Source organism: Protopterus annectens, chromosome 10.part0 (assembly GCF_019279795.1).
Source record: "Protopterus annectens isolate FY-2018-M chromosome 10.part0, PAN1.0, whole genome shotgun sequence".
Classification (NCBI taxonomy): domain Eukaryota; kingdom Metazoa; phylum Chordata; order Ceratodontiformes; family Protopteridae; genus Protopterus; species Protopterus annectens.
In genome coordinates, this window is record NC_056744.1 from 1785304548 (window position 1) to 1785322047 (window position 17500).

Genomic DNA, 17500 nt, shown 5'->3' on the forward strand with positions numbered 1-17500 from the left:
CTTACATTTTCTTCAAAATATGACCGGCATACTTTAAAAAGTAAAAAAAAAAAGTTATGTTTTCCTTTCCAAATGAAAATTAAATCATCTATGTATTGGGTGTAAAACACACTTTATTAATAAGTAACTTAGAAATGTAGATTGCTGAAGTTTTAAAATAGCCAATGAAGATGTTAGCATAATTTGTACAAAAAAGCACCCAATGCAGTTCCTGAAATCAGTAAATAAAATTCTTCATTGGTGGGGAAATATCATGTCTTATGTAACAATTCATAAGGGACAATAAAAAGTTAGATTTAGGACCTTTCCCATCCAGAGACAGACCTTAGTCAAATGGGGCCCTAGATAGGGTAATAGAGCAGGTCCCCCCACAGACATACCAATATCCCATTACTTAGCTGTCTCTCCCTAGTTGCCATAAAATACAGTTCATATCCATCCCTGTGAATACTATTTTCTTCTTTGCTTTAACAATGATCACAGAGATTTGGATTTAATATTTTATGTCAAATTTTACAGCAAAAAAACACTGATATCGATTTGCTCATAAAAATCCATTCTTGCGTAGAAAATAGATTTAGCATGAGCAACAGTAAACTTCTCTACTCTTGGATCTTTCGTTTATTTAAAAAGCATTTGGAAACTGATTAATCTACAAGAGACCTACTGGGATTCATAGTCAAACAGCATACAGTGAAGCATTAATTGGTGGGTATATGAAGGGTGTAGGAATTCGAAAGACAAATGGGTAACACATTTGCTAATGCCCCAGGACAGTGCAATATACACAAGAGTCCCTTTTCAGGAACAGCGATATCTGATAATCTGACTTGGTAAGAGTCATATAGAAGACAAAGGAAAGCTGAAGGAATCAAATCTTAACAGCTCATAACTTTACTCATCTGCATTGTGTCAGACAAGCTGTTGTAGCCCAAACACAGTACATTTCACACCTGCACACCTGCAAAAACAGGCTAAGTAAAACATGCATTCTTAGATAAAATAGCAACTTTAAACTCTTAGACTTCATATGTCCAGTTTATTCATAGCCAAATAATAACACACTGTCAGCTCTCAAAAAACAAGGAAACCAAGGGTAAAACAACTGAGCCAGTGAGACACCATAACAAAACACGATAGCCAAGTGGACCAGATTTGTAGCCAGGTAGTTCTGGGCATTTAATCAGGATAAGACATCTTTTTTGACATTTTTGATAGCTCATTCCCAACACCATGCCCTATGTAGCTGCCTAGGACACTGTGTGATAGATCTGGCCTGCCCCCATCAAAAGAGACACTGAAAAAATATTGTACACATGATGGATAGAATTATAAAGACGATACACATCTACATTCACCCAGCAAAAATTGTATTGCCACACAGTGTTTTCTAACTTATCAAACAGTTCCTTAGTATTGTATAGCTTAAGTACTACCAAACAGATTAGGGGTTTGACGTCACCTCCCAAAAAGTAGCTACTTGATAAAGGTAAACCCTGTCCAGAAATGTAGCTACATGAAAAAAGTAACTATTAATGGTAGAAACTCTAGGATACCACTGTAGATTTTTATGTACAACTTCTGTATCTGAGTGCAAGGATAATCTTTCACCTGAATAAAGCCTTTGTGGTTTGTTCCAAACTTTAGAATTCGTTACTGTTCATTTCTATTCACCCCACCACTTTTTCTAGAACATAAATTTTATTTCCTGTAAAGCACCCATCCATTTTCCAAATTTTATTATACAGACCTCTAAAGATCTACCTTACCAAACCTTCCATAAGCAAGTAATCATTAAACTGTACACATATCATTCTTTTTCTTGTATCTTATTTCTGAAAAAAAAAATTTGACCTCACTTTGATTCACTTTATTAATGTTTCCATGTTAAACATTCTTGTCCCTTAGTTTTCTAGGCTTTAAAGGCAAAGTTCAATTTTTATTCCTTTTTATACTCCTGCCTTTTGCAAAATCTTTCTTCTATCCTTTTGTACTTCATATCAGCTTTTACAGATAATGTTCCTCACAAACCCCAGCATTAAATTCACAGCATTGTAATTATTGCTTAAATATTTTTTATCACATAGTATAGCTTTTCTTAACCTTTCATTCATCCCTTCCAAAAGATTTATATAATAGTGATCTATTGTAACCTTGCTTACAACTTCTTTCTTTCTTTGTCTTTCTGTCTCTCTCAATATCCTTCAGATTCAATTTCAATAATTTAATTTTCCAACCGTAATTATATAAAAAATGTTATTCTTATTATATAGCTAACTCTTAGTTGTAAAATAAGTATTCTAGATAATCTTTGTATTCCTCCCATAATATTTTCTAATATTATATGTTTTCGAAATTTAATTGTATTAAAAGCATAAAGCATATGCAGTGAATCTAAAAATAAACCACTATCAGAGTTATAAAACAGAAAGTTTCTCTATATTGGATATTATATAAAATCCCTTTATTTCATTGGTTTAATCTTGAACCCCAAATGCATGAAAAACAATAGTTAACAATTTTGTCACCAGTAACAGAAAATTTCCCCATATGAGAATTTTCCCACTAAAATCACATTTTCAGATATATATTTTCTGAAAACTCATAACAAATACCTTCCACAAGTTTCCTATCTGATATCCTTTTTTAATTACTTCACCCATTGTCGATGTTTAATCTGTTCACGTACAGAACTCTAGCCCTTCTTGTAAAATAAATCTCATTTACCTTTACCCTCTTACCTAATCCATTACCACTGTCTTCATTTAATCCTAATTAAGTCTTTTATATAATTTAGTTCTAATTAATTCATTTGACTATTATATGTTTTTGTCAACAATACATGGGTTTATAGGTTCACAGGTTTATACTAGGCTAATGTGCACTGGGGTCTTTATAAGCCTAGCCATGGAGCCCAACCCAGTTTTTGTCCCCCCGAGTACCTTGGACACCTATATGGTGGGGTATGTTAGTAAGGAGGTAGCTAAGCGTTATAAGGGTGGGTATGTTAATTGGGCATTAATACTGTTGAATTTTGCCCATCAGAGTCATAGGGGCCAGACCAGGAGTGAGTTTGTGATTTCCCATCCAAAATTCATGGTTTTGTTTGAATAGGGTCAGGGATGAACTCAAATTCACATGAATGGGGAGCTTATTCCATAGTGTGGGGAATTTATGAGACATATTGGTCTATCCAGCATGTTCTATTTATGTCACAGGCAAAGTTCAAGTCCTTAGAACTAGCGCTTCTGCTGTTATTTGTTTTGTGGCTGTGCAAGATATTCATCACAACTAGATCTGAGGTTGCCTTATATGCCAGGCATAGATCGTCTCTTAGTAACCTGTAAGATATTGAGTACAGAGCTAGGACCTTAAGGCAATCTGTATAGGACAGGGAACTCATTCCCTGAATACTCCTGGTATCATAGGATCATAGGTGGTTACTAGACTAAAAGTCCTAGGACCCTTACAAGCCTAGCGAAGTTCAAACCATGTTCCCAAGGGTGTCTGGTTCAAGCTGACACTATGGAACCTTTGAGGGCATTCCAGCTATTGCAAGTGCCTGGTTTGGTATACACCAAAGCAGGCACAGTACTCATTGATGGCTGAGTAGACTGATGCTATAATTTCCTTGGACCTGGATGCCATATCCTTACTTATAAGTTGGGTGACATAGAAAGATTTTCTTATTGTCTTGGCTACGTGTTGGTCAAAGGCCTGATTGCTGCCTACATATGTGCCCAGATCCTTAAATAAGAGCATACGTACACATCATCTTCGTTATTTAATATCACTTTCATCTGCACTCCTACAACAATCTCAGCACGAAATTCCAACTCTGCCTGTAGTATGTCATCACGCCAGGGTGTGGCTTACTCTCTGCATTAGCTGTGTAGTATCACAGCACCATCTGTAGGTCAGATTTGAGAATACATGTAGGCTTCTCTTACATCTGACATATAACAGGAAATGCATTCTATGATAATGAGCTAATGAAGAGTAACCCCCAACGCACTGAAGATTATACATTTCAGTTATGTCAGACACTGAGGTGTAAAATTCTAAATCATATTGCATGTACATGCACTCCTTGGTTGCCCTCCCACCTCTGGCTTTCCAAGTCTTGCAGTACTTCAACTATAATTGAAAACTGTCCCTTCATCAGCTAGACTTATTATTATGTGCTGCCAGCAGTACCACATCCCACATACAAGTGGAGCACTACTAATGCTGCATGCAGGTGGAGCACACTGATACTTTGAAGTTTTACACTGGTGTTCAGTGCTAGTGGAAGGTTTTAAAGTGTGTGGTGGAGGGAACTGATTCAAGTAGGCTCCATGAATCCTCATTAGCCTATGCAACTGGAGGTGTTCAGGTGCTCCTTTCTTAGAACTTGGTGTACTGTTACTATTGTAAAACAGTGTTGGAATCCCACAGCCAGTGCCATAGCCTAATTACCCCCTAGGTAATATAAATATCACCCCCAGATCTCCCCTGAAGATAGACTAACACACTCAATATATGTAAGTTTATAAATTACATATGGGATGTAGTTCTTGTTTAGCAAAGGACATGCTTCTTTGTGTAACTAATCAGCCAGAGGAGGTGAGAGTACAACATTTGACTAGACATTTTCAACACTTGGAATGTGATCTGACTCATTTTTTTCTTTTAGGTGATGGACGAGTAACAGAGCAGATCAGCCTTGCCAGTGTGCATACAGTCTTCTTACGGGAGCACAACCGGCTGGCCTTTAAGCTACATAATCTGAACCCACACTGGAGTGGTGAAATCATTTACCAGGAATGCAGGAAGATAGTGGGTGCCATGCAACAGGTTTATATCCTATCCATTTATCTGTTTGCTTTATAAATCAATGTGCTTTATTCTTAACTAGCAAAGGACTTTAAATTACTTGTGCTTACCTTCAGCGTGTTGTTGGGAAATGGGGGTTGAGGTATGTCTGCTAGCTGCCTTAAGTACTAAAGTTTAATTATTTAAGTGACTTTATAAATGACTCCTGCTTATTTTAAAGCCATCCCTGTGACACAGAAGGCAGAAGCTGTGATTTCAGTCCCAATTACTTTGTTTCAACTGGTGGGTCAAAGCACTAGGTAAACCATATGGGAACAGAAAGCCAATCTTAGATCAATGTGGCCTAGTCCAACTAAATGGGTGTCACATTGCAGATGGCTACATGCTGGTTCAGATATGTGGGGTGGCAGTACCTGAGTGATTTGACCTGCCGTGTGGTGCATACCACTGTAGCTGGGAGCTGGTTAGTAGAAACACACTCCTTCATTTGGGTCAGTGCTGAAAGCCTTCCTCTGATAACATGCTTGCTGGGGACTAGATGCTGAAAGAAAAATGCTAAACAAAAACATGAGAGTCAAACAAAGACCATGTCTGCACCAATGCCTGTCTATAGCCCCTGACCACCACCACCACCACTAGTCAAAGGCAAATCATTCTAGAAAGGCAAGAGTAGCTTGAGATGCTGCAGACCAGCAGGCCAGAGACAGTGAACAGGTGGATTAGGTACTGGACATCGGGTCATCACTGTAAGTAATGGACAAAAACAACAGAAAATTCTTGTACGTTATGTCTGATAACGCTGTTATTCATTTTATTTATTCGTTTGTTATTTTTTTAGTCAGAGAGTAAGTCTTTTGCTGCAGTTAATAAATCTAAAACTGCTGAAGGTTGCTGGCTTACAGATGATCAGATCTTGTTTCTCCCTATTATGTTAGCGACAGGGGTCTGGGGATGTGTCCAGGCACTGGAGTATGAGGGAGTTACAAACATTACAATACTAAATCTTGTTCTTGGGGGAGGGGAGTCAAGGCATCACTACTTTGATAGTTGTTTCCAGACAGGGGAGGGCATACCAGCAGATGTACTATGTAAGTCATAGGACAGATAATGTGATGCGGATGACATGGTATGTATGCTTTCCACAACAAGAAAAAAATATCTAGAAAATTAGTAGATGGGACTGTATTCTGCACATGCCCTGTGTTGTCTGTCTTGGGCTTTTTGAAGGTGCAGCAGCTCCCTCCATAGCCTTCATTACTGTTCCTGTTTCAGCTAGGACATATATCAATGTGTATAGTGCATGCTCCAACAAGGACATATATCAATGTGTATAGTGCATGCTCCAACAAGGACATATATCAATGTGTATAGTGCATGCTCCAACCAGGACATATATCAATGTGTATAGTGCATGCTCCAACCAGGACATATATCAATGTGTATAGTGCATGCTCCAACCAGGACATATATCAATGTGTATAGTGCATGCTCCAACAAGGACATATATCAATGTGTATAGTGCATGCTCCAACAAGGACATATATCAATGTGTATAGTGCATGCTCCAACCAGGACATATATCAATGTGTATAGTGCATGCTCCAATAAGGACATATATCAATGTGTATAGTGCATGCTCCAACCAGGACATATATCAATGTGTATAGTGCATGCTCCAACCAGGACATATATCAATGTGTATAGTGCATGCTCCAATAAGGACATATATCAATGTGTATAGTGCATGCTCCAACCAGGACATATATCAATGTGTATAGTGCATGCTCCAACCAGGACATATATCAATGTGTATAGTGCATGCTCCAATAAGGACATATATCAATGTGTATAGTGCATGCTCCAACAAGGACATATATCAATGTGTATAGTGCATGCTCCAACAAGGACATATATCAATGTGTATAGTGCATGCTCCAACAAGGACATATATCAATGTGTATAGTGCATGCCCCAACCAGGACATATATCAATGTGTATAGTGCATGCCCCAACCAGGACATATATCAATGTGTATAGTGCATGCTCCAACAAGGACATATATCAATGTGTATAGTGCATGCTCCAACCAGGGCATATATAAATGTGTATACTGCATGCTCCAACCAGGACATATATCAATGTGTATAGTGCATGCTCCAACCAGGACATATCAATGTGTATAGTGATTGCTCCAATAACGGACAGCATTGCCCCACCCCCACCCCCTGTGTCCAGGAGATCAAATTACAAAGCTGTTTTCTTTGAAGTAAAAAATCAACCAAGAAAACTCAGCTGAACCAGTAAAATAGGAACTATTCTTAAGTTAACTACATCCTATTAAGTGTCAGTTTGTCAAAATGCAATGCTCTCCCTGACCTTGAGATGACACCTACCTATGCAAAATTATTCACAGAGTCCATATACAAACATGAATGTCTGCACAGAGGCTGCTGTACCAACCAGAAGTAAACCCAAGCAAAATAAACACTAAAAACAAACCCCACTGGCAGAATTCTCACCTAAACAAGCTAAAAAAAGAAAAGAAAAAAATCATTTTCAAAATCAGGGAGAGCAACTCCCTTAATGACAAGTGCACTCTTAGGCAACTTAACAAGAAACTAGGAGGTATGATTAAGTCCAACAAAGCCATCTATGAGGTCTGGGTAACCTCACAGGCTAAGGACAACCACAAGGCCTTCTTCAGCTATGTTAGGAACCTTAGAGGTAACATACAACAATGTGCTGAACTGCTGGTGAATGGTACTACCTTCACTGATCAGGGTGTCACAGCAAATCTACTGGCTGATAAATTAATTTCATACTTCACCACCCCACTCCTCTCTAAGCTCTTCCAGGTGAAATCCCCTCCAACATACTTCCCCCCAAATATTAGCAGGGGCCAAGCAAACACTCATTAAAGACAAGAATACCACCTCTGTGGGTCCCAACAACATCCCTTGTTGCCTCCTGCACAGTCTAAAACATAACCAGTCAGGACCACTCAATGCACTCTTCAGCTGTAGCCTTGAAGCAGGCTACATTTCAAGTGAATGGAGGACGTCAACAGTCATTCCTCTCTTAAATGGCAGACCATCAGCTGATACGGAGAACTATAGACCCATCAGTCTAACAAGCCTAATATGTAACTCCGTGGAGCAAATTATCATAAAAGTGATAAACAAGGACATTGGCAACCTGCAGACACTGGCCCCATCACAGTTTTCTTTTGTTAAGGGAAGGTCATGCCTACTTAACCTGGTAGACTTCTTTGGGATGGTCGCCAAGACAATGGACAATGGTAAAACAGTTCATACTGTGTATCTTGACCTGACCAAGGCATTTGATACAATACCCCACTCAGGCATTGTTGACATGCTCTCTGAGCTAAGCATAAACCCCTGCATATCTTACTGGATTGCCAGCTGACTCACAGACAGGACCCAAGAAGTCAGGATAAATGAGACCACCTCCACCAAGAGACCAGTCACCAGCAGAGTACCCCATACCTCTGTATTAGGCCCACCCCTGTTTGGTTCATAGGTTCATAGCTGAATACTAGGCTAACTGCCTCATAGGGCCATTTTAAGCCTAGCTAGTAACTCAAGGTGACAATCAAACCCTATACATTGTGTCTGTGAGGCAAAGATTCTCTTCAGTATTTATGCACCCTCAACCTTTCTGCTTTATGAAAACTTTTTTATCATAACATACTTTTTACTTCTTGTCTTCTGACTTATAGTTTATATCTAATGTATCTGGATGTACATACTATTATGCAGGCCTAAATGTTTTGCACTTGTCCTTACTAATGTTTGTATGTGGGAGCTTTTCTCCCCGGGCCGCTGCTGAAAATGGACATATATCCAGTCGGACTAGCCCGGTCAACAAATGTAAAATAAAATAAATAAATAATGAAATAAAATAAATAAAGACATTATCCATTATGCCAGTAAGAAAATCATTTTATGTCACCTAAACATTAGGTAGGGGTATGGCATCCAGGTCCTGTGAAGTAATAGTACCACTCTTTCGGATATTGGCAAAGGCTCTTGCTATCCCCATAGTGCCTTTTTTAGGCAAGGCTCAAAAGACAAACCCACCTCCATAGGTATCACAAGGGATAAGAAACTAAGAGTAATGCTACTCAACGCCAGAAGTCTAAACCTCAAGATGCACGCACTCGAAACTCTACTTAGCATGGAGAACATCGATATCTGTGCAGTAACAGAAACCTGGTTCAGGGCTCCCGAGAGCACCCCAGCACTACCAGGTTATACCTCATACCATGCTTTTCGGCCCCAAAACTTGGACCGAACCACAAAAGGAGGGGAAGTATCGATATTCATCAAAGATACCCACACCTCCAGGTTGGTGGCAAAGCACGAAGCATCAGAGACTATCCATGTGCAACTAACAGTGGGTAAAACTGCCTTCCAGTTTATAGCCTGCTACAGACCACCCTCCCAAACCCAGGAACCCCACTCAGCCTTTCTGAGAACACTGGAAAATATGAAGGTCTCTCCAAACACCATTATATTGGGCGACTTCAACTACCCAAACATAGACTGGGAGCATTACTCTAGCTCCAACACCCTAGCCCAAAGGTTCCTAGAATTTATAAACTCAAATGCTATGGAACAACTTGTTACCACTCCCACAAGAGGGGAAGACATACTGGACCTGGTCATCACCAATATGGGGACTCTATGCTCCAGACCAGAAGTGTATCCCTCACTGGTAAGATCAGACCATAAACTAATCTCACTGGATATTCACATCCCGACCCCACCCCCTGCCCAGAAAACCACAGTGAAAAACTTCTCTAAAGCAAATTTCACACTCCTCAAAACTGAGGTGGAATCCTTCAAAGCCCCCGGGCCTGTGGAAAATACTGCCCAGACCGCAGAATCCTTTATAAACGCATTCTATGAACACCTTCAGGAATGCATGGATCATGCGATCCCAAATAAAACCAAGACCCAATCCTCCAAAGGCAGACGTCCTGTCTGGTGGACCCCAGCCATAAACAAACTATACAATAGAAGGAGGAAGCTACTAAATGATAGAGCAAAATCCCAAAAAGGGAAGGCATCACTGATCAGTATTAGCAAAAAACTACGGGCACTCATAAAATTGTCTAAGGCCAGCTTCGAGAGAAAAATTGCACAGGACACTAAGGATAATCACAAGGCTTTCTTTAGTTATGTTAGGAACCTGGGTGGTAATTCCCAGATATGCTCAGAATTAGTCCAAAATGACAAAAATACACTGAACCCACAGACATTGCCAACATCCTAGCTGACAGGTTCAGCGCAAACTCCCCCTCCCACCAAAAGGGCAAATATCTATCCCAGCAGAGTGCTGCCCCCCTGACATCTCAGATGCTCAGGTAAGAGCCGCCCTCTCCAAAGCAAAAAACACAGCATCAATGGGACTAGACGGTGTCCCGGGCTGCGTCCTACATGAACTCCAAGAAGAGCTAAACCCAAACATAAAACTACTGTTCAATCTCAGCCTTTCTACAGGATATGTGCCCAAAGAGTGGCGTACAGCAACAGTGGTCCCTCTCCATAAAGGTGGTGCCTCAACCGATCCTGGAAACTATTGCCCCATAAGCCTGACTAGCTTGGTCTGCAAAGCTATGGAAAGGATCATCATGGACCTCATAAATAAAGATATTGGGGACCTTCAGACACTGGATCATACCCAGTTCGGCTTTGTTAAGGGCAGATCCTGCCTCTTAAACCTGGTTGATTTCTTTGAAACAGTCACCAAGGCCATCGACGAGGGGAAGGTGGTGCACACAGCCTACCTGGACCTCGCAAAAGCCTTCGATACAATACCCCACTCGGGCATTATAGATAAGCTCACCAGCTTAAATATAAACCCCTATGTCACTAGATGGATTGCAAACTGGCTCAAGGACAGAACCCACATGGTTAGAATTGCTGGAGCCATGTCAGACTCCAAACCAGTTACAAGTGGTGTCTCACAAGGCTCAGTCCTGGGACCTCTCTTGTTCAGTATATATTTCTCGGAGGTACAGGCCAACATGGAAGGACTGTGGCTGACCAAGTTCGCAGATGACTGCAAGCTGGGCACCATAATCGACTCTCCAGCCGACACAAGCATCCTCCAAAAGGGCCTCATAGAAACAGACAACTGGTGCCAGAGCCATGGCCTCAAGCTAAATGCCAAAAAGTATATAGTCATCCCCTTTGGCAAAAACAGTGTGCCCACAAATTACCACATAGGTGGTAATCCATTAAGTACAGAAGAAGTAATTAGGGACCTGGGGACCCAAGTTGATAGCAATCTCTCCTTTGACAACCATGTGGCCAAAGTGGTTAGAAAAACATTTTATATAGCCCACCTAATCATGAAGGGATTCACATCTAGATCAGGGGAGGTCATTGTGCCTCTTTACTCATCCCTCATCAGGCCCATAATTGAGTACAATGCCCCTTTTGTGATGTACCTTACCAGACACCTGCAGCAACTGGAAAGACCCCAAAAGTAACTCACCAAGAGGATCAAAGGGCTTAAACAGATGCCATATGCTGCCCAGTTAAAGAAACTCCAGCTCTACTCAGTGGCATACCGCCTGTTCAGAGGCGATCTGTGCCTGACGTATAAAGCCATGTCCAACCCAGAATTAATGGACATGCTGCACCTCAGAAAATCCAAATCCCATTGAGCTACGTGCTCGAGAGACTTGAACCTCAGCACTGAAATAAATAGGACATGCTGGAGGGACAGATTCATAACCCAGAGGCTCCCTTCACTCTGGAATAAAATCCCAGTCCAGGTTAGGCAGAGTCCCTCACTGACTCTCTTCAAGAGGAATCTTGATGAGTGGATGGGAGATCGTAGGTTTACCCCGGGTATCACTTCTGTGTCACTGTTAGACAGAGGCACAGTATACTAACCTCGAAAAAGGGCATAGCAAAATAAATTTAAAATGGGTGGCGAAAGCCAAACACATTCTGGCTAGGCTTATAAATGCCCTAGGGCAGATAGCCTAGTATGAACCTATGAACCTATGAACTCTGCTCAGTCCTTATCAGACCGATCATTGAATATGATGCCCCCTTTGGCATGTAGCTAACCAGACACTTGCAACAGTTGGAACGCCCACAAAGTTTTCTCACCAGGAGAATTCAAGACATAAATACCCTGCTCTGTTTCTGTATTCAGTCTCCTACAGGTTGCTGAGAGGGGATCTTAGCCTGGCTTACAGGGCTTCCTCAAACCTAGCCCTGATGGATATGCACATGCCCAAAATAAACAGCAGCAAAAACACTGGATTCAGGGATCTGAACTTCACTTGTGACATAAACAGAATGTGCTGGAGAAACACATATGTGTTCCAAAGGATCCGCACTCTAAGGAATAGGCTCCCCATCCATGTAAAATAGAGTTCATCCCTGACCCTATTGAAACAAAACCTTGACAACTGGATGGAAAGCATAAATTTACCCCCCAGTCTAGTCCCCATGTCCCTTATGGACAGAGGCCATCAATAAGAAAAGCATTATCCTAACAAATCCTTTAGTTACCTTCCTACTAACATGCCCCTCGTATGAACGCACGTGATACCCAGGATCCAGATGGGTTTAGGGTGCATGGCTAGGCCTGAAAGGGCACTAGTGGTCATTAGCCTGGTAGCACCCTATAACGCTCTGAACCAGTAAGGCCACATTCCCTAGGGGAGCAAGCCCCAGCCCTTGAGGAAATGACACATGAAGATTTGTTTTTTATTGCATGGCTCTGATAGTGCATACATGTAGAGACATCACTAGGTCAAGAGTTTGGCTATAACAGTCTTAATCAGGGCTATGAGGTAGGCAGAGAATGCAAAAAGGTGAGAGCTGTAGGATGAGAACATTAAGTTAAAAAAACAGAAAAGCGTCAATGATTAGCACCTCCATACCCTGTGCAGTGTAAAAATTATTTTTGCTCATCTCTCTGTACAATGTAATGTGTGAAACCTCTTTGGATTAGATTATTTTCATAGTTAATTAAAAAAAAAACCTGTGAATCAAATTTATTTCAAACTCTGTTTGAAAATGTTAACAAGTGGAGGCAAAAAACTGACTTGCATATTTCTGTGAAAAGTATGTCCTGATTTAAAAAAATACAGAATCAATGCCATTGGTGTGTGAAAACACCTTCAATTTGCAGTGCCAGAGATTTCACTAGAAACTGCAAATAATGAAGGAGAAATATAACATCTGGTTGTAAGAAGTGGACACTTCTCTGACGGTCAAAAGTGTGGAATAAATTCTGAGGTAGAGGGTTAATTTGGGGGGGCATAATTAAACTGCGAATCTGCAATTCATATGCCATAATAATAAGCTGGGAGGTACAGAGGGGTCCAGAAACAAAGGCCTTTAATCTGCAATTCATATGCCATAATAATAAGCTGGGAGGTACAGAGGGGTCCAGAAACAAAGGCCTTTAATCTGCAATTCATATGCCATAATAATAAGCTGGGAGGTACAGGGGGGTCCAGAAAGCAAAGGCCTTTATATGGGAGTTCTGGGGAAACAAGACCCCATCTCCCAACATATGTCACAAAGCTATCAGGAAGTTCTGTTTTTCCTAGTTGTGTTTAGTGTTTCAGTCTTAAAATTCTGGAACTGAATAATCCAAAATCTAATGCATTATACCAGATCAACCGTATGTTATGATCTGAAGGCTTCCTGTTGTTTTGCATTAGGTTTTGCCAGCTTTTCTCAAAATGTCTTCAAGCCTCTATAGCTATGTGAATTTCTTTTAGGACTAGGTGACAGCTGCCTTTACTGCAGTTCGTAAGTTCATGGTATAGATCCTGACTTAGCACATCCGGCCATGAAGGGGTCAGTATTATTTTCTTTTCATAAAGATTTTACTCATTTATATTATGTGCAGCAGATTATTTCATTGTCTTGCAATAGGATAAATACAAAAATCTACCCTTTCGGAAGGTGTAAATATCTAATTTTAAGAGCAGATGTGCAGAGTTTGCTGAATGGGAGTTAGCCTTTAAATAGACAGACTCAAATGTGTAAAACATTGGCTAACACCAGGAAATCCATGCGTGAGTTAACTCCAGATTAATCTGTATGAGACAATAAAATAGTGGCATAATTGTTTTTTACCATCAATTTCACTGTCTCCCCCTTTTTTTTGTTCTGATCTGACCTGAGCTGTTAGTTGTACCATGTACTTTGTAAATGTCCTTGGAACAGCTTCTGGCTTGAGGGGAAGGATTGTGAACTTGAAATGATGACCCACTTTACATCGAAGATACGTCCTGTGGGAAGAACAATTGGGAATGTATAACGTCCTGTGGGAAGAACAAATGGGAATGTATAAATATACAACCTCCACCCCAGTGTGATAAGTCATGGGTCTCGTATCATCAGCACCAGGAAGGGAAGAGTTGAAACCATTTTGAATTAATTAATTTTCACAAACTTGTCAAAGGCTGTTATATGTAGAATAGGCTTTTACGTGACCCGTTATATGGGAATGAAAATTATTTCTTTAAGTTGGCACCTGTTCGCTGCTGTGACGGAAGGACTTACTTTAGCATATGTGGACCTGGTGACAGATGAAAGAAGACATTTTAAAGGGGTGGGGGTTGAAATAACTTGTACTATCATGATAACTCATAAATCCTAATGTATACCTTAGCCTGACAAGATAAAAAACTTCCACTTGAAAACACAATAGTATATATTAATGTGACCATGATAATTTAAAGGTCCTACTGCTAGGGTGACATATGGATAGAGTATGTTGCTGCACATTTTCAAGGTACATGTTTTAGATCACAAGAAAATATAATGTTTTCATAATAGAAAAAGTGTTTTTGAGAATGTCTAAAGCATATACAAAACACAGTTCTCAGTGTAAGAATCTTTGCCATACCGTTGCATGGTCTGGAGTTCAACTCTCACCTCCTATCACTGTCTGCAGGTTCTACCTGTATTTGTGTAGGCATATTAAACTTTCTTTCCAAAAAGTAACTGATGTATTGGCTATAGTAAACAGACCCACTGAGCTGCTGATTGGCTGTACTGAAGTCACTCTTGGTACATGCTGTATTTATTCTTGGCTTGGGTCAGGCTTGAAAAAGGGTCTGCTTAGATGGTTAAAAATGTTAAATAAATAATTACATTTAAAAACATAATTAAATAAATAAATGTGATATATGGAAATGTGATAGGGAACCAGCAAGAGGCATCTCATTTATTTTAGTATTTTGTAAAAAATGCTTATTTTTGCAACACCTGCTGGTTGCAGTGTGTGTGCTTTTCACATTCACTGGATTTTATGAAAAATGTTATTTTTGTAACACTGAAATTTTGAGTAAAAGTTTATGGGACTCTAAAATATGTCTTTTGGCCTTGTCTTAATATTCTCCAATGTCCATTAAGATCTGTTGTATTTCATCCCAAAATAATGTGTATGAATTCAAGAGAGTTTCTGGAAATGCCTTGACATCCTCAGGATATACTTAGAGTTGCAGACAGGTATCAGTATTCAGGCACATTTCAGTAGCTGGATTTCTGCATGACATATCCATGCTATTATAGTGACATTTAGTTACCTGCTCCACCCTTCCAAGCTAACTGGCTCTTTTAGTCACCTTTGTGAGCACCTTTTTAACTGCACTATGTGGGAACTGGTCTAATACCTCTTGCTTGTGACTTAAAAAAGCATCCTATGCATTAACTTGAGGATGATAGTTAGGGGCACTTAATGCCAGGGTGACAGAACTAGAGACTTTTTGGTTATACACTTCAAAAACCCTAACCTCTCTATCTGATATTAGAACCAGTACTAGCAGAGAGGTTTTGTGGTGTACACCATCAGGTTGCACATTCTACATCCCTGTACTTTCAGAGCCACCATCCTGTGATGTACATTATGGGTCCTGTACTTTCCTGATGCTTTTCTGGAGCCCTGTGTGGCCGCCTACATGTTGGAGCCCATGTGTCAGGCTGTTACATGGTATATTTTGGGATTTTCTGTAACAAAGGCAAGAACAGCATCAAAGTATCCTGTAAATGAATTAGAAGAGGATCAGAATGTCTGTAACTAAGCAATAACAGAATCATACCGTCACATATATGACAGAGAAGGGAAACAGAATATCCTATAACTGAGGAAAAAGAGGAGAAGATTGTCCTGTGACTCAAGAAGAAGAGGAGCAGAATATCATTTAACTGGGAGAGAAGAGGAGGAGGAGGAAGATTAAATCAGGGTGACCTGTAACATACTCAAACTGTCTTCATTTTGGTGAGAATACTGCTGATGCCCCCTGTGACGATTGGGGAGAGATGGGCGAAGGCTGCCAGCCTAGTCAAATAGAATTTGATACATAATTCTATCAACTGTATTAATAAATGTGAAATACAGGCTTGTGTTTTTAAATGTAAGAAAACACTGTAAAATGTGATCTTCAAGATTGTTGCAACATTGCCATCTGCTGTAAGGAAAACCAAGCCAAGTATTTCAAATGTGTCTTTTTAAGTTGAAAAGATCTTATGAATCTCTTTAAGGTTTTACAAGTTGGTTCCAGTGTGTCTGAATGAAGATTTCATGCCGACTGTTTTAATGCTAAAGTTTATGACCAGAATTTAGATGTGGAATGTACTTTTTGCTCTAGTTTCTGTTAGAATATACATGCGAAATGTCTTCTATTGTTGTAAGTTTCTGTTCAGGTGTTAGATTGCTAAATAATGCAGTTTGTTTGCCTGGGAAAACCTAAGTGTCAAAAATTATGTAATTTGGGGAGGGACCCAGCAAACATGTTTGTTAGTAATGTTTAAAATACTATTTCTCACAAGATACTGGAAGCATTTTGATCTGGATATCCAACTTATCAGCACTCTGCCTTATGCTCACATGTAAGTTTTCGCACTATGATTTCTTGTAGGAATAGTTAAAGCTAGTAAAGATTAATTAGGCATTTTTCGTTGAAATCAGACCTGTCCTACTGTATTATTTTAAGTTTCTGTGTGATCTCTGAACTCTTAGATATCTCTGTGGTGTAGTAGTTTTGTCTTGTGTTGTAATTATTTATTATTAAATATTTTTAAAACCTTCTACCTGTGGCTGCTTTGTGTAGAGATAAGCTCTAGAGTACATTGCATATTTATAGAGGTTATTGTAATAGGCCACTATAAAGTAAGCCTTGACTGTTAGTCATACTACGATTGGATAATAATATTGCACAGTAATAATTGGACACCCTTTTAAGGGCCTTTGAGTAGCTTATATTTATTAGCTGGTGGTGGCAGTACTTACTACCATATAGCCTGGATAAAGGGGCGCAGATGGAGAACCTGTGCCAGCCTTTTCCCCAAAAAGGTCTGTGTGGTTGTATAACCTTTTCTTAAAGTGTGTGTGTGGTGTTTCAGCTGCCTGGGCAGGGACACAAAGCACTGGTTGGACAGAGAGGGTACTGGCGGTTAGCTTGACAGCTAGGCCGAGATCTGGACCCTATAGCTGTGCCAGTGGGGAGTCTTATTGGGGACATGGAGAGCAAGGGAGCAACCAACCCCAGACTGACTGTGATCTCTGTGTGGACTTAAGGGAAATTGTACTTTACTGTGTGTATTAGTTATCCTTTCCTCTTCTATGAGACAACCTCCCTGGTGTTAGTGGTGAGGACTGAGGCTCCTTGATT

The 17500-nt window shown here is 40.1% G+C and overlaps 1 protein-coding gene across 1 annotated transcript in view; it reads left to right on the forward strand.

Annotated features, from left to right (window-relative positions):
* Positions 1–17500, forward strand: part of LOC122814021 (eosinophil peroxidase-like) — a 202168-nt gene that overhangs the window by 145441 nt on the left and 39227 nt on the right. Inside the window, exon 9 of the mRNA XM_044086604.1 lies at positions 4676–4836. Within this exon, the coding sequence (XP_043942539.1) occupies positions 4676–4836 (161 nt within the window). The remainder of the gene's footprint in view (positions 1–4675; positions 4837–17500) is intronic.